This window comes from Branchiostoma lanceolatum, chromosome 14 (assembly GCF_035083965.1).
Source record: "Branchiostoma lanceolatum isolate klBraLanc5 chromosome 14, klBraLanc5.hap2, whole genome shotgun sequence".
NCBI lineage: Eukaryota > Metazoa > Chordata > Leptocardii > Amphioxiformes > Branchiostomatidae > Branchiostoma > Branchiostoma lanceolatum.
Genome location: NC_089735.1, coordinates 4,964,710 through 4,990,118, shown reverse-complemented (window position 1 = coordinate 4,990,118; position 25,409 = coordinate 4,964,710). Strand labels below are relative to the sequence as shown.

At 40.6% G+C, this 25,409-nt stretch overlaps 1 protein-coding gene across 12 annotated transcripts in view; it reads left to right on the top strand.

The window, feature by feature from the left end:
• The window catches only part of LOC136449172 (zinc finger MIZ domain-containing protein 1-like), a 120,421-nt gene that overhangs the window by 32,656 nt on the left and 62,356 nt on the right, over positions 1 to 25,409 (top strand). For 11 of the 12 annotated variants that reach the window (XM_066449030.1, XM_066449029.1, XM_066449033.1 and 8 more), the window contains exon 3: positions 17,052 to 17,163. In XM_066449030.1, the coding sequence (XP_066305127.1) occupies positions 17,095 to 17,163 (69 nt within the window). In that variant the 5' untranslated portion in view covers positions 17,052 to 17,094. Of the gene's footprint in view, positions 1 to 4,211; positions 4,344 to 17,051; positions 17,164 to 25,409 lie in introns of those variants that run through there. The other variant, XM_066449027.1, reaches the window with a different exon arrangement.

Below are 25,409 nucleotides of genomic sequence, written 5' to 3'. Positions count from 1 at the left end.
TTGCTGCTTGGACTTGGACTTTGGTAAACAATATTGAGAAGCAAAAGCAAATTGATTTGAATATCTATACAACCTATCTATGACATAAGTAAAGATATCAGTTTTAATTTCAGTTTCTTGTGTTAGGTAATGACTTAAACTTGGAAGACTAGTTTTTAATGTCCATGATTGCAGGAGGTTTAATGTTCAGTTAATCAACAGTTACAACGCATCTGTGTGCCGCTGGATTGCATCATTGTCATTCCAAGGGCAACCGTAACCTTCCCTGCCAGAATTTAACATCGAAAACCAGGCTTTGAACCATCCTTGAGAACATGACGAAAACAAGTCATTATCTGGTGCAAACGAGGCCAACAGGGAGGAGCCCCTCTTCAGATATCTTTGATTTTCATACCAATGGAGAGCAAAGTGTTTGATATGCAGGAATGTGAGAATCAGATTAAGCCTTGGCTGCCAGGTTGGCTTCTTGAGCCAACTCTCTGATGATGCTCATATCTTTCCTGACATCGAGCAGCCAGTGCCTTGAAGTGCTTCTGTCCGTGGCAAATGTTGCTTCAGCATTTAAAGATCGACTCCCCGCAGATGTGGGAGAGGAGGAGGAGAAATGCCATGCGTCTTGCTTTGTTCGCATTTCTAAGGACGGCACTTAACACTGCTCAGGCTCCTCGACGGGCTTGCAGATATTCATACCTGATTTATTGGCACACTCGTGTGGTGTGTCGTCTTTAAAAGTTGTCGGGAAAGTATCGATCTGCCTCCTGAGGAATCATGGGAAACTCATTCCAGTACAATCATGACATCAGTCCCCGTAGAAAAACCTTGCAAGTAGGGATTGACCATCGAGGCCATAATCTTTTCAACCAACCGCAGTTCCTCGCTTTTATTACAAATGTGACATTTCACGCTAGCCCGCCTGAGGCAAACATCGATGGTTAATACGCGTCGGACCACCATATGAATTTGGGAGATACAGCCTCAATCATAAAACCTGTGGAATCTGTTATCTGTTATTGATCTAATGCGGCTGTGAAGGTACAATATGGCTGCTGAGTGATTAGCTGTTGCACGTCTGCACGTTTGCCAGCAGGAGATTACCAGTCCCCTCACATGGCTGAGACACCTACGCGGACATGTTAATCTTGGTTTTCCTGGCGTGCACGTATTGATATGGCCGTTAGTACGTCATTGAACAATCACATAAAGACCTGCCAGCCCTTTTCAATATTCAGCCTAGAGTGTGGAGATATGGGCTGCAGCTATAAAAAGGGAACAGCTATAGACAATTACCTTAAATCTTTGTAATAATGTTGTTGCACTGTGCCCTATTCTATGTACTTGTTTCCTTATTCTTTAGTATAACTCCTACCGAATTAAATGAATTAGATTTGCAAATAAAGTACATCCTCTGAAAGATAAAGCAGTGCGTCCCTTTATTCAGTTTTTCTCATTTGTACTTATTGTGCATGTTATTAATAGAATTACCAATTGTTATGCTAAAATGCTAAATCTTTGAATGTAAAGCCATTAGCCAAAGTTAATTACCAATGAAAGTGTTCACCCTAAGCATGGCCATCCTTTTTTCACAGAAACACCAGCATACAAAATGTGACAATTAGAGTTAGAAAAAGAAACAATTCTTATTTTCAACTTGGTGGCATTTTCACATATTTGTTAAGGTTTCTTTCTTAAGTCCTCAAAACTAGCCTTATTTTATGCCATGAATTTTACTCCTGTTTCTGTTAAACAGAGCTGAAAGCCTGCACCTGTTGCAAAGTCATTATTGTATGTTCTTGGCCCTGGTGTCAAATCCTAACCACAAAGAACATTTTGAAAATCCATTCATAGTTTTCGGAGCTGTTAAAGAGACAAGTCAACAAACATCTATGGGTGAAAACATGACATCCCCTTGTGGAGGTAATGTGGAAATTGGTCTGGTCTGGTGTAGGTTGCCCTGGGGTTCACACTTGTGACAATTGCATTAGCTAGGAATAGACCAGAAATGATGGAAATGAAAAACAACATTGAACCTGAATTATAAGAAAATTGCATCACCAAGTTGGCTAGAAAAAAACACAGATTGTCAGAACAAAAATGTAGATTTTGGAAACAAATTACTGGTAAGCTTAAATTTTCAGCACACTCCACGTCCCTCTCTGCCTGGGAAAGTAGTGAATAATTTAGCTGCACGCTGGATTTCACCGCTTTTGCCACAGGCCATCAACATGTACACCATGGCATCAAATATGGAAAACAGCAATATGGTAGGAACCAATATACTATAAGTACTGTCTGAGGCTCCATAGCAGCAAGTGTTGCTGAAAATGGGAGCCAATACATCACATTAGCAGTCAGAAAACTGTAGGTAATCAGCTAGAAATGGTAATATTAAAATGGGAGGCTGCAAGGGAGGCTACGGGTGGCTACTCTTCATGACACCATATTTATGTATCCAAATATGGCTGTTGCTATAGCAACCAAGATGAAGCTGCCAGAGTGAATTTGTGGGAGACCTAAAAAGCTATCATCTATACATTGCAGAGGAGAGAGTCCACAGGTAGGTCTGTACCTGCAATGAGGAGCTTTTTTTACCAGGGTTGTTGGTTCGTTCACCGGATAACTACTAAAGGTACATTTTTTCGGTGCTAATATCAGTTTTTCTGTGTGGGTGGAATATGGATCTTGATATTTAGAATAAGCTTCCTCATCTTTGTTAGAGGGGGACAATTTGATTTGAATATTTTTATTGTTGCTCAGTAAAGACAGCATGTAATGCCGAAGAGTTACAAGGTTACACCTTTATAATTATTATAATTTCTTACACTTACCAAAGAGTGATCTGTTTTTTTCAAGTATATCTATTTTTGAGCCATACTTTTTGAAGAAGTGAGAGTTATGATAAGATAATGGATCTTGGTGAAAATCTTGATTTTCTGTACTTTGAATCAGTAGGAATAGCTACACTTTGCACTTGTTGGTTACGGTTTAAAGATTCATATTTCCTATGGATGTGTGTTTCTTTTGCCTGAATGGCAGGAATTGGTGTGTATGAGACTCACTTTTCCTTGCATTTACACTAGGATTAGTCTGAGTGAGTTTGATATCCCCATGACTGGCTCTGGTGCCAATAGAAACAGAGGCTTGTTATTTCACTGTCTGCTTAATGTCTGAACTTATGTAATTACCTTCGCCGAGAAGGTTATGCAGAGGGTAGCATTTGTGTATTTATTTGTGTGTGTGTTTGTAACAAACAGCATATCTCGAGAAGGCTTGAATGGATTGTCTTGATATTTGGTAGGTGGGTAGGTGTTGATGAGACTTGGAAATGATTAGATTTTGGGTCCCCTAGCGGCTTGTTATGGTACTGCAGCAGAACTTCCTGTTTTGATATCTCGTGTTCTGGACATGCTATGGTCCTGATTTTTGAGTGGTAGATAGCTCTTTGGACAGAGAGAGAGTAAGTGGTGTAGGTTTTGGCCCCCTAGTTACTTATAAGGTACAGTCAAACCTGTACAAGTGACCACCTCTATGTCAAGACTACCTTCCTAGTGTCACCTTTTGATGGTCCCTGAGATAATTTTTCTCATTGATGTAAGCAGTAAGAATCCTGTCTATACTGACCACCTGTCCACATAGACCAGATATTATTGGCCGTCTGAGTGGTCTTCTTGGGCAGTGTTAATCGTATTAACAATCTTTTTTTCAACATGACAATGAGAGGTTGTGTATAAGATATTACTGAGACATTCCAACAGCATACACAACCTTGGCCAGTAGACGCAGCATCCTATTTTATGCATCGCTAGAATGTCTGACTTCATTTGATTACTTATGTGGCCATCAACAGACCATTTTGATGTAATGTAATCCATCTAGCTATATGTCAATGTTCTACAGGTCTGCCAGTTGATGCTGTGCGGTTTCCCTGACTGAGCACTTGTTTCACCGAGCGCTTGTGTTGTGAGATTTTAACTGTGGCGTTTGCAGGTGAAGACTCCCAAACAAGCCAGGGTAAATCATCTGTCCCGCCCTGGTCCGCCCTGGCCATTCCAGAGGCACACAGAAGTGTAACAACCCCCCTTCCTTCCGCCACTCCTGCCAGCCCAAACCTTTGATCTTTATCTGCGCTGGGGTAACCAAATCTCGGGGTTCTTTATGCAAATGAGGCACTGCTGGGTCCAGGTGCTGGGATCAAAGAGCCAGACAGGGATGAAATAGTGGCAGGGTGAAGGGTTGTCTCAGAGCAGTGTAACTTACAGGGAGTAACTCAATAATACTGGCAATTTATTGAGCCAAGCTGCGTGTCCAACAGTTCGCTGAGACAGGATATTCTGTGGGCAGAGAGGGTGAGTTCCAGGCACTTTCTCCCTCCTGTTTGCTGCTGTTGGGGGTATAGTTTGAAACTGTTGACAAAGCAGGGGAGTCGTGTCCGCATTTCGAGAACACCGACTGTTGCTTTGTTTGTGTAGCACGGGGCTAATCTGTGCAGAGTTTTGGGGGAATGGTGCCGAATTGGGACAACATTCCAGCAGTAGGTAGCAAGTTATGAGGTGTGACTGGTGAGTGAGTCGGTAGTTTGTCGCTGCCCAACTTGTCCCAGCTTCTACAGTACACTTCTAACAGGTGCACTCGCTAATAATTTACAGACCTGCCTCCTGAAAGGGTATATACTATAGCCTTTGTTGGCAAATTGAGGTGTACTCAGGCAAATGGAAGCAGGGCATTCAAAGAGACTCTTCAGGGTGGAAAAACTAGTTTAGAATGTATGTAGTGATTGTTAGAACAGTTGTATATATAACATGGCTCATTTGTTCTTTATCAAATAAACTTTGTCCAAATTGGCTCGTTGCCAAAGGCATCTTCAATAAACACTTGATTGATTTATGTAAGCTAAGGCTTTATTGATGTGGGTTTTACAAATAGTGCCTTTGTTTGTTTGATTGAAATTAATGGGAAAATCTAACATACCGGTTACTTCTTGACTTCTTTATGGCGTCTTGATCACAATTTCTTGGAAACTAGAAAGAGTTCAGTTGTGTTTAGGGTCTTTGGACACTTGTATTGGCCGTGAGTTGTTTGTATCTACTCCACAAGGTTATCTTGATACACAGGTTTGTTTATAAAGATTGGCCTGAAGTCTCGAGGACGATTGTGTCAACTTTCGGGTGTTTACCCCAACCTTTGGTGTACGGTGGTCAACTTAGTTGATAGGAGTGGACTTTACCCACAAAACGAAGTGAGATCAGCATTCTGAGAAAACAACGTAGAAAATACCTGGCCAGTCCTTTTGACTAGAAAGGTGTCATTGTATGTAACAAGCAACAAAGTAGTTTCAGTTGATACATCATACCTCCATATTGATAATTCTGATATATCTCATGGTAGATTAAGCTGACAGTATTAAAGAAGACACAGGCTATCAAAGTCAATGCCTTTTTTCCGATATTTCCCCTTTCTTTAGGATATGCACATTATATTATAGTCCCCAGAGGAAAGTAGAGGTGTCAAAGTCAGGAGCCCTCTGCTCTTCTTACATGTTTCTGATCAAGTCGGAGAGTAAGTTGGTGACTGGTGAGTCAACCAAACTCTAAAATTTGCTTTATGTTAGAAGAAAAGTTAAGTGTCTTAAATGTAATTTGCCACTAGATATGAACTTGAATGTCATCTGAAAATTCCTTAGTGATACAAAAACAAACATTGACCTCTTGGATAAAACCCAAAAGCATCATACTGAATACAATGTTTCTAGTGTCGCTATCTAATTGAGATAGACCTAATTCTTTGAGATTTCACTGCAAAGTGCAGGGTAAACAAACAGATTGGAAATCTGGTGGGAAAGGCTGCAACTGTGGCCTCACCTCTGACCTCGTGCGGCTCATACAAACTGAGGGAACAACATGCCCATCATGCTTTGCAGGCCCAGAGAGTGGGGGGGGGGACGGGAAGGTCATGGCAATGCTGAGATATGAAAGATGAAGAACTAGCAAGGCGAATATATTGCGTTAGTTAACTGGCTTTCGCCCATATTCCAGTTTGCTGCAGTGAAAATCTGATACGATATGAAATTTATTGCTCTTTATGTATCGCCATTCTGTAGCTGTTACAAATGCTCTTCACTGTAAGGGTGCTCAGTACATCAAATTTATGCTGGTACACTAATACATTAGAGTGCCGAAGGGTAGAAACGGTTGCTATGGTATTTCAAGTTCATGCGGCAGAACAAGGCATTGAACTTCGTGAAAAAAAAGCTTCTAAGTCATGCATTTATTCAAACCCACGATTTTTATCCTCTACTCACTCTCACACACAGATAATGGGGAAACTGAGACCACAGAGACAAAACAGAGATCAGCCTGCTTTTCTTGGATGTTACCATGACAGCAGGCTGTCACCATGGCAACAGGTTGAGGAGGTCATGTTGTGACTGGTGCCTTACAGGAATCAGCCACTGGTGTTTGAATAGATATTATTAAAGAGATATTCTGTCTGTAATGCCATAGTCGATGGCTTAATCCATAATTCATATCTTGTTCCTCGCTTTCAATGGAATTGTTGATGTGTAGTCCCTAGAGATGGTTGTTAGAATGATATCGCAAAGGAAATATGTTCTGAACAAGGAGATGTTAGACAAATAAATAGAAAATAATGTAGCATCCTTTTTTGGTATGAACGTAAAGGTTCCTGGTTCCTAAACAAAGGTACATGTTTGTTATTCTAGGCCAGGTAGCACATTTTTTTACTATTCTTAGGCCAGCTTCAGACTGGCGACATCATACAGTCGTGCGATTGCTTCTCGTCAAGAAGTCGCCGGCGACGGTATTTTTTGACCGTCTAAAGACGATCAAAACAATCGTGCAACGGCAATAAACGGAAATCCTGGAATCATCGTCACGACCACCTCGGACCCAGTCGTGCGACGTTCAGCGGGGGGGCCGGGCCGGTCTTTTTCTGTGTCTGAAGAAAGCCGCTCACGACGACGATCGCACGACTGTATGATGTCGCCAGCCTGAAGCCGGCCTTAGTCGTGTGAATGTTGTATTTATTGGACAAAGAATACACTACTTTTTGATGAGCAAGTAATGATAGTGTTCCTGTATTTGAAATATCATAAGTCATACAAACCTTCAGACAGAAAGTATGTGCTTGTACTTCATCTAGAACTAGTTCAAGCACATGTGTGGTTGCACCAGGGCTATGAATCTCTTTTTGAGCACAATATTCAGGATACTTGCCTAAAGCCAGATACAAGGTAATACTAGCCAAATGTTTTCAAGCACAGGGTTTCTGTTTTTGTGAGATAACAGTAAGCTCAAGGTAGGGACCATATTTTTAGATTCCTATCTGCCTAACTGGATATTTCTCTGACAGACAGTACCCTAATTCATGATTGTGAGGGAGGAGGCTGACATAAAAGGTCACAGTTTTGTTAAAAGTATGGCATGAGAAATGAATAGCACATCCGTGTAACCAACTGGCTTTTGTAACTCCAAACAAATAATGTCTTCCCCCAAAGGGACTGAACTCGGTGACCTTTCACAAGTCTATCTGCATAAGGGACATTTCAAGGTTATGTTTTATTGGAGACTTCCAAGAAATATGATCTGCTTTCTGACCCCTCTTTCCCAGGCTTCCCCTTTGGCTATTCCGCACTGCATTTAATAGAGACAAGACATCAGAAAGCTTTCTCCTCCAGAGATTGTGTCCAAAACACGCCTCCCTGATATCCCATCTTTTCACTTAGTTTATGTGGTTCCCAAGGCAGAGTGAGGGAGAAGTTCCTGTATATCCATTCCCTGTAGGGAGAAGACATGATGTGTCATATATTGCAGGGATCTCCCAAAAGAATGGAACAGTGGCGCTACTCCATCCTCTTCTAATCCCAGCTCCATCCTGTTCATTTTCAAAGTTAGGGTATTTCTTCCAATTTTTACCCTGCCAAGCCAGTAATTTTGCTAAAAACTCTAGATTTCATTAATTGTAGACAGGATGTAGAGCTGAAGTTGCAGGAAATGACAGTCAGACTTCTATTTGTGTCTGGAGGAGGCAAAATGCAACAACGGCTGCTCTCCTCTTGAGGGGTGCGCACCCCCCTCCAGACCTCACCCCTCGCCACACGCATCCTGTGCTTGGCACCCCCCATTCTGCTCTATATTTCTGGGGAGATCCCTGTTAATCACACCTAGAAATGTAGTGCCTGGAATAAAATCACTCTTCATCACATTGTTGCTTTAGATTATTGCTAATCATATGCGCCAAGGGTGGGATGTTTATACCAGTGCTTTTTACCTGGCTGGTTTGTTGTTTTGACAATGAGATTTTAGAAATGATTTTTATTGTAAAGCAAGGACTACAGTCATATAACAGCAGTCTCATTAGATCTTGATGCTGGGGTATATGCCAACGTTTTATATAGATCCAAGTACTAGCATACTTCTGGATCTGAATACTGATGTATATATCAGGCTTGCTCAGTGCAAACTCAGTATTGTCTTGTCAATGGTTTACATTTTCATCTTGCTTGTCCATGTGCAAAGAGCAGTCTAGTTGACATCTAGGTAGATACATACCACTCTTTCATTTGAATTTGTTTGAACCTTAAGATATCAAATAACTTCAGAGCAAATAATGATGGTTTTTGCCTCCTGCTTCTTTTCCCTTAGCTTCTACATTCTACTGAATCTGTATGGTGTACAGGTCTGCGTACTCTGTCACTTGCCGCATCTGGTACAGATTCCGTAGAGCCAGCGACCTTGGTTTGTGCCTGGGTCTGAACACGACTGGAAAAGAGTCGCATTGTCCTTTTGGAGGGGGACGTAAAGCCGACCGCCCTGTGCATGTGGTAGTTTTAGGCATTACAAACGGGAAACCCCTGCATGTAAAAGAACACAACACAGAAGAATAGGGGTGACCAAAAATGGCCCAAAATGCAAGCGGTGGGAAAGCCGCATTGCGCTACCACTAGCTACTTGAAAAAGCATCATACTGCACCTCAGTTGAGGATGACAGCTCTTCTAACTTTTTATTGATTAAGACATTTGTCGCTGTGGTACATGTATGAAAAGATAAGTTTTTGGGCAGAAACCTGCAGTCTAGTGCTAGTCACCGCAAATCTCAACTCACATCTTTACAGGACACGTTTAGCACTGAGAGTTGCAGACAACTCTGGTATCACACTTGTTTTTGTACGACCAGACATAAGAGACTGTCTGCCCCTTCTCATACATCACACAAGTCTATCACAGACATTTTCCCTAGTGAAAGTTATGACAAGTCTCAAATTCACCTCACCAAAGTAATAACAGTTGTATTGTAGCTCCATGAAAAATGTTACAACCAATATCTTGCAGGTTACAGTATATGTAAAAGAGCTTTTCTTGTGACAACCTTAAAGCTTGCCCCATGCAGTACCTCATTTTGTCTGCCCCAGGCCTACTCTATCCTCCCAGTAGTCTGCCCTCTCTCTGGGCAGAGCCAGTGCAAATGTTTATTGACATGGCTTCTGGCCTGTGTTCAGCGAGCTCCATTACACAATCATTAATCTAATTAGTGTACGCATACATTACCCAGAGTGAGGTTTGTAGGCGTTCCCTGTAGAAGACATCCCATCAGATGTAGTAATGATGGTGGAAATTAGTGTAGAGTATTGCTGCCGTCTTGGGTCTACTCACAAGATGTAATCAACATGCAAAATCCTGCTACTAACTATAGGCTGAGGCAGACGTGCAGCACCTGTGGTCTCTCCTGCTGGTGGGAGATACAGTATCTTAGGTGAGGCGTGGTTTGTTTCTTTTTTCTAGTTTGTCATGTCCTGCAGGGAAAGAGACAACTTCTGTCCTTGATTTCTCCGAGTTATGCCTGTCAACAACACGGTGACAGCATGTTGTCTGGGAGTTGGAATGGGAGAGGGGAGCGATAGGCTTGCCTGGCATGCAGGGGTTGCACGGGCACAGGCTGCAAGTTTAGGATGTTTGGGCCATTTTGTGTCTCAGAGAGGCATTCTCCTCTGCATGTTGCTGCAGGTTGTGCTGGTGGGAAGAGGTCGTCTGTGGGCTCTGGGGTCAGACTGCCCTGCGCTTGTCAAAATAACTAGTGTTGTGGTGGTTACAAGGAGAAACCAGAGAGCAGCATGCTTTTCAGATGGCTCAACTGGTGTATCCATCATTTTGCACTTCAGTTAGTACCAAATTGTCTGGCTAATTCAGAGTGGAGAGTTTAAAAGCCATTGATGAGGAAAGGGGAAGACTGACCTGGTAGGAAAGGGCTAGTGGTTCTAACCGTTATTGTCCGAGCAGTTGGTCAGTTGGTGGTGTTTTGGTTTGTCTGGAACGATCCTATTGCCTTGTTTTTGACTTACAGACTGTACATGGTTGTCCCGTCATGTTTTAATGCTGTTTCTGTCAGCTACAAGGAATGTTTCTCTTCATTTAAAGTTCTAATACTTGTTCTTGAACTTTGGCCAACAGTTCTACAACCATTCTGCAGAAATCAATAATTCTTCAGTACAGTGCATCAATGTTCCATCTTGCTATCTCACAGAGGGCAGGTTTCATTATAAAACTTTGTTCCTTTTTGTACTTAACCTTCTCACTGATGTAGGTTTTAATCCCTGAATCCAAATTTGTATTGAACACCATTCTAAATTGACAAGCGAATTTTAAAACCCTTGCTAACTTTATAAAAGTCATAGTGCATAGTGCAACTCAGCAGCATAATAATTTACAAAGATATTCCCAACCTTGTTGTTTTGGACCAGCATTATTTGGTGACTGTGAAGTTCGGCAAGGAGAGATTCGGAGGAAATTGACGTCACATGCCCTGAGCAACAGTTTGATCTCCCCTACCCATAGAAACTGTGGAATGTTGGAATGTTTTGAGATAAAGTGAAGCGCCTGAATGTTTGATGTCCATACCCTAACCCAGAGTGCTAGCAAAACCTGCTTCAGTTCTCTGCAAACCTGCATCTTTCTTGGCAGCCTTGATCCTTGCAAAACAGGTCCACACACATACTGTAGACAATGTTGGGACCGTCACAGTGGAAGGAAAGATGATAAAGGAGATGTATCTACATTCTGCGCATGAGATTTTTCCGCTGGCTGAATCTCAAGCCATGTGTGAACAAACCTTTTCAGTAGCTGTCTGGAAATGCCCCTTCGGCTGGGTGAAAGGTTAAGTAAAACCCAAATAGCAAGGGTCAGATTTTACAAATAACTTGTGATGAAGCCCCTATTATGATGTCAAGAGGAGAGCATTGTGCCGTGAAGTGAACTAATGATACGCCCGTGTTTTCAACCTAACAGTTCTCCGCACAAGATGGCCAAAGAAATCAGTGGGGCAGAGAAATATTGCTGGGATTTGTAGAGGTCAAACTGTGGGGCACTGTAAGAGAAGAGAGAAAATTTTCTGAATGTGTTCACACCAGCCTGGCTGTTAGATTACCCACCCAGCATTGTGTGGCATTTTCCACGTTTTAGGAAAACCACAGACAGTGTTGAAATTATCAGGCAAAGTTTCTGTCCTCATTTCTAAGACATAAAGGACTCTAAATGTTAAAAATAAGTACTTGCTATCTTCACCCACCAGATGTTTCCCTGCTAGTCTCCTCCGTGGCTTTTGCATTTTATTACAGTATTACTTGCCATGAGGAGTTTTTTATTGGCAGTCCTTAATGCCCCCTTAGTGTTATATCTCACAAACCTGTGAAAGTATTAAAGACTGAATCATATCACATAAGCCCACAAGGGAGAATGGCTACTAGGTTATACTGGCTTTAGGAGGACATAGTTATGCATATGATACTATTAGAAGAGTGATTATTGATATGGCTGTTGGCAATAATCAAATCATTGCCATATATCATTGTGCTTTTATTGTATTACAAAGATAATCTTTACTCAAGAGTCGTACTAAAACACTTGGAGTAAAAGTTATGAGCCAAGAGAGATGCTACACAAAATACTGATTGTATCATGCCAGGAAGAATGCAGAACTTTTGAAACTGTTACAGCAACTGAATGATAGCTAGACAGAGCTCCATCCAGATTCTTAATACCAGTAAACAAAGATTACACATACATCAATGCGAAGGATACAGGGGCTATGTGGATTTACTGTATTGACTTGTTTGCCCTATTCTGGTCTTCCGTGTATTCAAGTCTTGTCTGAAAACAAAACAGACCCCACTTATATTGGGACCACTTCATAGTATCTCTGAACAGAGAGAACACTGTAACATTTGTTTTTTTCTGACACACAACCATCTCAATGAAATGTCAGAAAACATTACAATCTTTGCTTGCAACATCTGCTTGGTCTAACATTTTTCACTGGACTGGAAAGGGATCATCTGACACCGGTTGTCTGGGCATACTGTAAAAAGGGGAAAGGTTCACAGTGGTTTTATGTTTGTGTTTTTCATAGTGACCTCTTCAATACGAACCTAAAACCACCACAAATATTCCTAAATTGCGGGTTTCAACTGCGAACTTAAAACCAAAGCGAACACTGAATGTTTTCAGTGCCACCAAATTAAATCAGGAACATTTCCCGTTTTACAGTAGGCATGTGTATTGAATGAATATTAATGTGTTTTTGATTAGGGGCTGGTTCTGGACAATTTGAGCACAAAAACATTCACTCCTACTGTACAGGACCTGTTAGAGTAAGCAAAACCACAGGCAGACACGGGGGGGGGGGCTTGGCTTGAGAAGGCTTCTCTATATAATACTGGAGTTTTGGTCTTTGTGTAAGAGATATTCTCTTCCTGTTGATATCTAAACTCGAACAGGCACTATGCACCGCTAAAGCTTTGTCCATAGGTCTAACATGTATTATATTGTACTTCTAGTTCTAACTTTTTTCGCCGTTGTGTGAAAGTTGTCTTCAAGTTCAATGGCATTGCCAGAAATGCCAAGAAGAACAAGTAAGTAAGTGAGTAATGGTAACTCTGAATTCGTAAAAGAGTCTTTTGGATTAACCGCAACAAATATGTTCTTGTTTCATATGACTCATCGAAAAGGTATTACAAAAGAAGAGAATCGTCAGCCAACAAGCTAGAGCAATTTACTGACAAAGTGCTTTCCTTTGTTTTGTTTTTGAGGGAAAGTGACAGACACTTGTTTCAGCACACAGGTACTTACTTAAGAGTGAATGTGATTAGATCACTGACAGGAGATACAAATTTACAGGCATTTACAAGTATAATGATGACCCAGCCAGAGGTCAGTATGAATAATTAAGGACTGGTTTGACAGCAAAGTAGTGTGGCCTATGTCAGATGTTAGGGTCTAGAACTGGACAAAGCTCAGGCCTTCATCATGTTAGAATACAGTTCACTCTTGCAGTTGTTGTTTTCTATGGATGTATGGCATGAAAGGAGCCTTAGGAAACGAAGGTCTTCCATAACAACTTGAACTACCCTACAGCATATGTTATTAACTGTAAGTATAAATGAAAGTTACTTATTGATTGATTGATTGATTGATTGATTGATTGATTGTAAGTGACAGGACTGGGGGTCTCCAGCTTTAAATTTTTTCCGTCCCTCTCATTGTTTTGGAGCCCATGTTATTATATTTTCTTGTCGAATCCTCCATTTTAAGCTTATGAAAATACGTTATCATCAATTTCATGTCATTATTGCACAGATATTTTTTCGTTACGAATGTGATGAAATTTTTGTCCATCCCAACAAGCAGATTTCCGTTCCATGTTGGAGGGACAGGCCCTACCCAGACAGGACTTGTAGTATTCCACAACAAACAAAGTTGGATGTATAAAAGCTGTTCAAAATTGTACTCTCGCCACTCCAATATGGTCTGAACTCTGAACGGAATGTGTTATTGATGGGATGGTGGGGGTACTGCAGTTAGACATGTTGTGCTTTGCTGTTTGTGGCCAGACTTTTGTGTTGGACCAGTTAGGGTGGACATGTTGGCTGAATCACAGGAAGGGGGTAGACAGGGTGATGCTGATGCAGCAAGTTGCAGGACAGGTTTGATGGTTGGTACTTGTAGCGTCTGGTTTGCAATGTCATTTATCACTGCTGGGAACAAACTAGTTTCAAGGATATCATGGGAGTGCCTGAGACTGTGCCATCGTCTTCGTGGATATGGTGGCAGTAAATGGGACTGTACCATCTCCAATTGTATCATGGGGATGCCTGGGACTGCACCCTCTCCAGGAAGATTATAATATAATGGATTAAATGGGATTGGGACATCTTTAAGTTTAAGAAGACCGAAGTGGTGAATGGAACTGTACATAGTCACTTCAAGGATCTAATATTCTAAAGAAGGTTACTGGGACTGTATTACTATCTCCAAGATCATTAACTGGGACTGTACCGTGTTCAATAATATCATGGGGTGACCATGAATGATTTACAATGATGAGTACTAGCCCAACATTGTTTGGAGTCAAGTGACGAGTGAGGACATGACATGATGACAGCAGACATGCCTATTTGTTTGACTGATTGTCTGTGAAGCCTCTGTCTGTCCCCCATTGGCATGTTGCCAACAGTGTATTGTTATAGGGAGCTCCAGATATTTGCCCTGAAGACTTTTGCTTGACACAGAAGGATACTGTTGCATTTGCCTGATTGAATGTGTTATATTGTGGCCGGCCCACATACGTTATAAAGACTACTGTAGTTGGTCGTCATTATCAGGGCTAGAAAGTTCTGTAACTTTGCTGTAATTTGCCCTTAAAACGTAACCTGTTACCAACAAGTAGTGATCCATGTTCAGGTCACACTCCCTACCCCTGCCCAACAGCAGGGAACCACACAATTACAAGCAAGGAAACATGTTACTATTTATTTGTCGTATACATGTAAATAGTCAGACTTGTATTCTAGTCATGAGCATTTTTATAGTACAAAACATGTCAAATATTACAAAATTGTTGCAATACCTATTACCTATCAAATTCTTGTGCACTTTGTGTCATCTTTTTGGTAAAACATCATACTCTCTGGCCTAGTGTGAGTCAAATGGGCACTCCATTGATTTGCAAAGCTGTAGGTGTATACTTCAATGTTGACATGATCAAGCCGGCCTGAAGCAAACCATTACCAACTTGATAGTGATCAATAATTCATCTCAACAGATTTACTCTAAACCAGATTAGAGCATCCCAGCCAGAAATCTAACCTCTACTCCTAATCATTGAATAGATAATCAAACATTAATTCCCTGGGTCGTTCTGGTTGTGGTAGATTTGTTGTTACCGAACGTGACCACATCGGAATATATGGGGGAACAACGTTGCAGGTCACTTGTAGTGCTGTGTCAAAGCAGTAACGATATCATCATAATGGTGGCCTGAATATTTCATGAGGTTCTTTGAGCATGGAATTGGTTTATGACTCGGGAACAAGAGGGAAGCAGTTTCTGTCAGGGCCATGGAAACAATTCATTAAGGGGTTGTGCATATTAATTTTGTATCAGTTTAATCAGAGTCACAAGCTTTGCAATGTAGAATAAATCATCAGACATCAAATACACAGTGATGATATGCAGGATTTTTGGCTTGAATATGCGTGATATTAGGCTTGTGGTGAGGATATAAAATCTGCACCATTTTATACAACTTAGTATTTTCTATTGCCTGCCTCCAAGGTGATATGACTACTGTTAGCTAGTTGGTGCTAGCAATGGTAATATTTCACTGGCATAACATTCCTTCTTTATATCTCGCTCGTCTTAGCACATCATTTGATTACTTATCATGGCTTATGATATTATCAATGTCCTTGAGCATTCAATGGATGGTCCCTACTTCCCTGCAGCCTTGCTCAATGCTATCAATGCTGCTTATCCCCCCAGTATATTTCATGGCCAGTCCCCTCTTCACGCTGCCCCAATGTGTGCTTGTCAAATGTTCAAAGCCGCCTACCAATCTGCTGCCTACGCCTTTCATACAGGATTCAGTCCTTGGTTTCTGCTGAATCTTTGCAAAGGCAAGACTGGTAATCTCAAAAGCTCTGATGGCAGTGAGTTGATTAAACGGGTTATATTTTTGTTGTCTTTATCGACTTGTGATTAGTCTATTGTAAATTGGCACATGTTTATATAAATATTAATGTAGGTCCCACCTTATATTTGGATGTGGTTGTTCTAGGTATGCCATGAAAGACGGTATGGTAACAAGGAAAATGGATGAATGGAAGGATGTATCTATTTTGCAAAGAAGTATGAAACATTGCCGATTCTTACCTGATGATCTACTAATTCTATTTCATTCTGAGTATTTTCTCAATTTTATCTTGTCTGTTGTAAACCTACATAGGCATGTCTGCTGTAGGTAGAAACAGAAGTATCTGCACAATATGGGAGAAATGCAAATGTCATCATATGCATTCGTGTGATTGACTTTCTTGCATTGTAAAGTGCACTTTGTATGCCATTAGTAGATGATTTTGATTTTTGATTGACATTAATGAACGAGAGAGAGCCAAACCCACTCCTTAGCAACACCTCCTTCCTAAATGTCTTAATTGCAACTTAGCTTTTGGCCCTGTCACATCAGTCATACGTTTTTGTCATAGGATTTTCTGTGAGGCTATTACAGAACTCATGGTACAAGAGAACGTATGACTTTGATTTCCCTCACAACTTCACAAGACGGCTGAATTTTGGATGACACAACTGTACCAAGAATACCCTCAATTTGCTAACCTGTGGATTCTACAGGGCTCGAAATTCATTTTTTGGAATAGGTGCACTGGTGCACCTTACCCTAAAAATTTAGGTGCACAGAGGGAATTTTAGGTGCATGACATAAAATGATGTAATGCATCAAAGTACAATAATGTTTATATTGCTTTTTCTGATACTTCAATTTCAAGAATATTCGAATACTATTGTACAATACCTGTAGCTTACAGAAATATCTGGTGAACCCACAGTCAAAAATTAGGTGCACAGCTCCAATTTTTGGTGCACAAAAGTGCACATGCACCTAGCCCTGTTATTACCATACCATGATAGCCCTTAGCTTACAATGAGAGCACAACAGCAACCTGATTGGAGATTTTGCACTCGTTGTTGCAGGTTTGCTGGGTGGGACCGACGGCAGCAGTGAAGAGGAGTTGTGATGGCGGCACTAAGTACGATGGACAGGCACATTCAGCAGACCAACGACAGGCTGCAGTGCATCAAACAGGTTAGAAGGCTCCTGATGTCTTTTAGTGTTTGTTGTTTGTTGTATGTATGTTTATTTTATTCAGATCTCCGTTAATGTACAATTTTTACATTACATTTTACACTATTCTTCCTGGAGTCCGCCTACATTAAATACAATCAAATTAAATACAGGAATAAGATGTAAACAATGGTTATACAGTAAATCAAACAAATCAAATGTGTTGAACTTAAAAGTGAGCGGGAGACGTAAACTTAGAATAACTGAATCATGATATGGATATTGTATATAAATAAGGAAACCCAAAAGTAATAGCAATTGACACGGATGTAAATAACTTGAATGAACTGAGCAAAAAAAACTGTTGTTTACTATTTTTGTTTACTGTTGTTTACCTACAGTAATGAGGTTGTGTTTTTGGAACCATTGATTTGTTGATTAGTTTTTGAATATGATAATATAAAAAGCCAGAGTAAGTCTTGCATTACTGAGTATGGGATTGGATTGGATGTTACAGCCCCTAGTAGCTATCCTCAGAAATGCAGTTGTTTGTGAACTTGATTATTTTCATGTTTTTCTGATGACTGGTCGAAGACAGGTTACCCATGTCAAATCAAATCTATGAAATATGACAGAAACTCAACTGTGCATTCAGCTATGCAAGCCCTTAAGAGGGTCTGCATGGGGAGTCCAGATGACACTCTTTAACACTGAATTCCGAAGAACCCCCTACGTAGTAGTCTAAAATCAAGGAAGATGAATATGCAAAATTTGGTCACCTTGCTAGAAATTACATGACTAAGATGGCTTTCCCTATGACTTGCGGGAAAGAACATGCAGGCCCTCCTTCAAATTTCAAATTCCTGCTGTCTTTCCAAATGTTTCTTCTCCATCCGAACCTCCATCCACAATCCTTCCTGTTTTGTTTCTTTGTAGAGTTGTATCAGTAGTTGTAGCACATTGGTACACTTGTCATGTACATGTATAGAAATTAACTGTTGCAAGGGTGCACATGTACAGATCCTGGTCACGATGCCTATTGCATTACTCGTTCGTGTCCCTGACCATCACAAAAGCCCCGCCACAATCCTTGTAGAATCATTGTCGTTTCTTTTGTGACCAGCTTGAGCAAAAAGCAGGCAGTAATCAAGCTTGAAAGCAATTTGATGGGTCTGTTTTATCCTTGGTATCTGATGTTGAAGTTTGAAACCTCAGTGGGTCTCTAATGGTGAGCAACAGGCTGCCAAAGTTGTGTCACAGTTTGATCTCACCTGTGATAATGGTTGAAAATGCACCTCCTTGTTAAATGGAATATGCATTGGGGACTTAGGGGGATTTGCAGGCTACTGGAGTGCCTGGGAGAAATGTCAGAGGTCAGCTTGCAATCACCCAAACTTATTTCACCAGAAGGAACGCTCGGATCCAATTCATTTCTAGAGATGCCCCAATGGCTTCGACTTCACAGGTGACCTGCCCTTAGTTGTCTGTTGTTGGATTAGTCCGCTGGCACTACATAGCATAGACTGGTGCCCGTTTTTGATTCTGAGTGCCTGAGAAAACAAAAGTTTTAAAACAAAACTTGTAAGTGTAAAGCACTGAATAGAAGAGAAAATGGTACCCTTTATGAAATGGCAGTGAAAGCTATTTGTATTATAACATCATACGATATATATGATATCAGCACATTCAATACCTCCATGACTAGGCTATACACAGTGTCACAGTAAGGTTGTAATAGGGACTTGTGAATTAGGTGAACTTAAATCCAAAAGTACAGAAGGGTTAAGTGAACTAAGAAACAGTCAACATTTTATTGTGCCTCAGTTCCACATATAGTAAATATAAGTGTAGTCTCTCTAAAACAGTAACTGTGACTTTGATGCTGCAACTTGTCCATTGCAAAACATTGTTTCTGCTAGAGTTTTATGTAGGATAATACTAATGGCAAGTAGGGGTGGGGAATATTATGCCACTGCAAATCTTACCTTTCTACTCTAGTTTCTTGTTGTGCTTGAGTGGACCCATAATGAAAAGCATCCTGTGAGAGATGCCACAGCCCAAGATATGTTTGAACTGCTACTTAGCACTTTGGTTGACAAGTGTACAGTTTTAATTGCCTCTGACGGAAATTACAATTCCAGAATACTGATGAAGGTTTTTCTGAAACCCCCATGAGACCCACAAGTGCCCTAGGGTAGATTTTACCATTTGTCACCATCTGGCTGCCTGTGATTTAAATTTAAAGCAGTGTTGTTAGATCTGGGACATTCATTCTCAATTGATCCAATAAATATGGTGCCTGATGAATATATGTTGTCTTGGGAGGAAGAAGAGAAAGGATCAGTATCTAATCTCCAAGCAGATGAAGAAAGGCAAAAGCAAAACGAGTGCTGATAATCAGAGCCAGCAAAAATAAGGTATTCTAAATAGATTACATTTGGTTGGGCCTTGGAAAAAAAATGTTTTGTTTCCAATTATGTAAAAACCTGTCTGCCCTAGCCTTTCTTGGGGGTCAACTGCTGACAAATAACATAAAATTTTCAATCTAACATCTAAGCGATGAAAACATTGTAGAGTTGTTTTCTCCTCATTTCTCTTGCAATAGAAAATATGACATAAACCAGACCCACCAAACCTAGCTCCCGTTTATGTAGACACCCTGCATGATAGTGCATATGTATAATAGTGGGTATGTATAATTAGGATTTAATCTTGAAAATACTAGTATCTTGATGCATTTCAATTTCCCATTGTCAAACTGTATTTGTTCGACCACTTTGGCTGAAATATAAAAAGGCAGAGACTATATATACTGACCCTATTTCTTTCAGGACTGTAGATCTACTCGAATTTTTTTTTGCGTTTCGGCGCATGCGCGCCGGAACGCATTGTCCTGGCTTTTACCTTCAAGCAAGGAGGAAGGAACCAGGGAAGCTTGGTTCAACACTGTGTCGCACACAATAAGACCTTATATGGCAATACGTTCTCAAATCCTTGTATAGCCGTTGCCTTATATGGCAAGAGAGCACGAAAATGCAGGCAGGCTAGATTTGCATGTGACACAGGACGGCGACCGCATGTAACTGCTACAACTGTTCGGAAATATCATTGCATTGTGGTTTCGGACTTTGATATCCTGAAAAATGACCATATCACATCTATTCCACAAGATTGCAGAAGAAAAAAAATGATTTCGTCAAGAAAACGACCAAAAATCGGCATAAATGATACCATATAGTGAGGTTATAGCATTACGTCCAGAGTGAATAGTTACGTACCGCAGCTTGGCCGATCTGGCAACGCGAAGCACTTCGGACCCAGAAGATCCGGGTTCGTCTCCGTGCATGGATTTTTTTTTTCTTTTTAGATATTGAATATCAAAAATATATATTGATATTATATTAATCTATCAATATCATATTTATGAATATCATTTTTTTTCATTAATAAATAAAGAAATATTTTATATTTGTTATTTTTAAATATTCATTTAATATATACAAGGCCTTTGTCTTATGAACAGGACTTCATAGATTCCAAACCCGGCATTCGAATTTTTCTGTTCATTGTAATGGAAAATACCGTGCAGCGGCTCCTATGCGCGGTAAGATGATTCTTGCAAAACACTCGCCACTAAACTTCTATCCCCGATGTAAACAGAGGCTCTTGATGTTGTTTGCAAAACAGCGATTCTTTGTTACAGTAGCAAATGCTCCATTGTTCAGTATCGACTTCATTCAGACAACACGGACGTGGAAAGTGGCGCCCCTCGGCACAAAACTATGGGAATTTTCATGAATTTTAGCAAAATTACCCAGGAAAATAAGGAAGAAATGTTGTAAATGCGGAAACCAGAATAATACGGATGAGGTAGCTGTTGATTTGTTTGACATTTGGTAGTCATTTTAGATAGAACCTTAGCTGTTATGAACTTCTATTTCACTTAATTACCATAGTGCTGATGATTCAATGGTGCTTTTTCAAATTTTATGTTTTATTGCGTGCCATGTACATAATTACATTGATAGCTTTTATAATGAGCCTATTATACATTTTACAAATAAGTACAAGTTGTAGGCCAAGACCAGCTTTTTCAAAAGCACTTAAGTTAAGTGACGTAACTTCAAAATTGCTTTCCCCAATCTGCCTTTCTCTATTAAAACAGTACTCATTTCCCAAAATGACAATTTTTCTTATAGACTGAACAGCCCTTGAGTGACTTCCTCTGGCAGATTTTACTTCAAGTAAAGGGAAAAGACAATTCACACTTATAAACGTAGCCGAAACGCCAGCTTTTTTTAAAAGCTCTTGTTTTTTTGAGGCCTTAGGTAAAGACACTGAATTAGGAAATATAAGTACAATACCAAATGGTCCGAAAAAAAGTTAGGAAATGTTTTAGTACTTATACTTTTAGTGTAAGTGTTGGCAGGTGGGAGCTCTTACTGTTTACTGCCTTCTTGTTTCCATTCTAGATAGACAGTCTTTTGCAGCTGTAGCCTTTAGCTGGTACTCTCCCCTTAGTTAAAATGGACCTGTCTACCACACCAGCTATGCAGGCAGGCCTGCTCTGTTCTGATATACCTAACTGTGTTACACCAAGGAGGTTTAAAATGTGAGTTACACCAAATGCATGTGGAAGCTGTTTAAGCTATGAAGAACCATTTAAGCACCTTGAGTAGGGGTATATGCCATCTAGATGTTCTGAGAGCGATACAGTAGTCTTTCAGGAAAGACATGGCCAACCATACCATATTTCAAACAGACTTTTATCTTGGCAAAACATCACTAGTTAAGGTTACATCTTTATGTTAACTGTTTGTGCAAAGTGCCTTTTGAAGCTGTAGATTGCACAGGTGGGTAAGAAAGGATTTGAGGGTGGTATGGAAAAAAATGCAGATCTTTTCCGTCTGTCTTCTTATGGCCTCAAATCTATGTCGAACACTGTGAAATTTTGGTATGTGGAGCAGGTGATTTTATAGCCAGCCATTTATTCAAGCATCAAAGAAGAGAAGTTGTGTGCAGAAAGCTACACAGACATCCTTGTTGATTGCCTTCCCCAACTCTGACGGACACATCTATTTAGGCAGGAACAAAAGGTCCTTGTGTAGCCCAGGCAGAAACGTTACTCTGTCATTCCTGTGATGTAACTTTGAACTTCATTAATGGTTCACAGGTGGTGTTGGCTGGTGATCGGTACAGAGTTTTGCTGTTAGGTTCACTAGTGTTTGATTCAAAGAGGTTTTTGAAGATAAAAGATTATACTTATAGCATGTTTGGGTTTATCATGATGAAGAAAGTGCTGTCCAACATCAGATTTCACAAACAGATATTAGACTACTTGATGATATGTTGCCTTGGTGATATGTTTCTTTGGCATGTTGACAAGCCATTTCCTAGGAGTAGCAAAGAATACCAAGAAGCATCATCTGGCTACATGTTACTGAAGCTGAGAAATTATTGAAACAGCACTGCAACTGCAAGAATTGTTAGTTTCCAGCTTATCCTATAGGTAGATTGTACCCTTCTCTTTTAGTTACCTTCACCTTGCAATCTGCCAGAGGAGGCAGTTAGGTGGTTCTTTGCTGTACTTTGCCACTCCTTGTCCCAGAAAAAGAAGAGCAATCTGTTCTGATATTTACTGTAGCTGAGTCAGACTTGGTGCATGTGCATGAACCTACATTTTCATATAGCAGATCAGCAGCATCTGAATGTGCCGTCGAAAATATTTCCATTGCTTTTCTAGGCCGTGATTTGTTATTATTCCATGCCAGAATCGCTGTATACAGCGAGAATGTTAACTTCCCACAATGTGCTTTGCTACTGCTGGAATGACGGCAATTATTTTCCACCATTGATTCATCCCTTCCAGTCGGGTCAGAGGTGAGAAGCCAATAGCAAGTGGCCGGCATCACCTCTGGTAAATGGAAATTGAAATGGGATATTCATTTAGTTTGAATGCCCCTGGGTTTCCCACGATTGGCTGGCCAGGATCACATGACCCCTGGGTGTCAGGGTTTGATGGGGAAGGTGAGGAGAGGTATTGAGCATTATCCGGGAAGACATGAGAGCACGGAGGTGATGCCATTTCCCTGGGCACACACATTACCATCCCCCCAATTACCGTATGCTGATGAGGATGGGCAGGAAAGCGCCACCGTTCGTTATTTAGCTGGCATCCTGGTCTTTGTTGTAGGTCACCTGCGGCGACATGTGCAGTTAGGGAGCTGTGCAGGCAGGCTGATGATCAAACTGAGTTTGTAACAAGCCGACAAAGAAGGTTTTGAATATTCGACCACTGTTGCTAGCTCAGAGGAGTGAGTACTTATAAAAGTGTGGAATAAAAAGGAGATTAACAAGGTTGCTAACGAGTATCAAGTGGTTGCATGTGATGTAGGTTTGAAACTAAACATTATGCATAGATGAGAATTTGCAGCAACAACAAAAAATATTAAATCTTGCAATTCGAAGCAACCCTTTGACTTGTTGAGGTGTTTTTGAATTATGTATGTTTCCCATTACAATTCTTAATTAGTATTTACAGGCTTTAAAGCCTGTTTCAGGATCTCTGTCCCAAGAGGAAGTGTACATGATTTTGGAGGAAAAACCCTTGGTGGCCCGCTGCTATCTACTGCCCACCGCACTTGTAATGCCTAATGATTTTTAACTGCAGAAAAGGCGAGCTGGTGGAATAAATCTTTCAGCCCCAAACCAGGATGAATCACCTGGCTATTCCACAGTGCTGACACCAGGTCATCCTTAGTTAAGACTGATTGCGATACTTGGCATGTGTAGTTAACATTTTCTCCAAGAAAGTGCTGGTTTATGGAGGTAAAAATAAGGTTCCTGATAGAAATTACCTCGCGTATTGATTTTTGGGTTGGAAGATGTGGTCGTCAGATTTGGGCATCAATTCCGCAGTGGCTGATGAGATTTGTCCGCAGGTTGTGTGGAAAGGGAGGAGTTTTAGCTCGCCAGGACTTTTAATGGCCAGCATAGATTTGTAGTTAAAGGAACGCAGTTTTTATTTGCACCCCAACTCAGGAGAGGGAGGAAAGATGGAAGTAAGATTTGTTGGGGGTAAGCCTGGAAGGATTGCAGACAATGAATAAACAGATAGTGTGATTTAAAACGTTGTAATTCATTTTTTTAATAGGTCAGCTATTTATTCATGTTTTTTTATTGTGTTGTTTTTTGCTATAAAGAGATTATGATTGTTTTATTTTGTGTCCCAGAACAAATGTATATATACCAATATATAATCATAATCATAACTGATGTTCATCTTAGAGTTAGACTGCATACCTGTCAAAAATAATCAATCTGTCCTTGGCAAGTTTCTTCGATTACTGACTTATGCAGGTTCCATTTTTGCATTTTTAAGGCTTTTTTTTTAAAGAAATACTTATATAATGGCAATTTGGACTCCTTTTTCTCTTGGTTCACAAGATTTTTCTCTGTTTTATTTCGACTTAGCCATCCCGTTTTCTGCACAGATTTAAAGAAAAAAAATCAACAGCACAAATTAAAGTCAAAGTCAATGGATGTGGCCAATAAGTTCAGTCTACCAATCCCTGTGGAAGTTGGTAGGTGAGGATTTGAATGGACTTCTAATTTCCTCTTGGTGATTGCCAGTCCCTGGACTTGATCCTCTTCACTGCGCACAGGTCTAGAAACTCATGCCTGGGCAAAAATGTACCCCTGGGCCTTCCCAATAACGGCTGCTCTGTGGTGGAAAGTATTGAACTGGAAGGACATAAGATCTGTTTGTGGCAATGTGTCCACTGAACTGGGAGACAGTATCGATAACTAGCAGCCAGCTGCATTTTCAGATGAAGTCCCCCCAAAGCCAACGTAGATTGAGTTGTTTATCACGCTGTGAACTCCAAGATTGAAAATGGATAAGGGTGTGAGGACGAGGCCATGGACAGAATTTCAATGGCGGTTTGGGTATGAAGTGCCTGTGTGGTGGAATATCGTATCTGACAGTGTTCAGTTCCATGTTTTCTACCTGTTGATTTTATAACATGCCTGTCAAGTCGATAGTGTTTTAGAATCTCCATGGATGGTTTAAGTGGGATTTGAACTCTCAATCTGTTGGTCCACAACTGGAATTGCTGACCACTGGGCAAACTTGTAGATCCCAAAAGTTAGATAAAGTCACTTAGTACCATCAGCTACTATTGCTAGAAGATCCAGTTATCCCAGTGCACCAATTATCTGATTTCTACTTCTCTTTAGATCATGTTTGACCTCCCAAGCATTCAGTC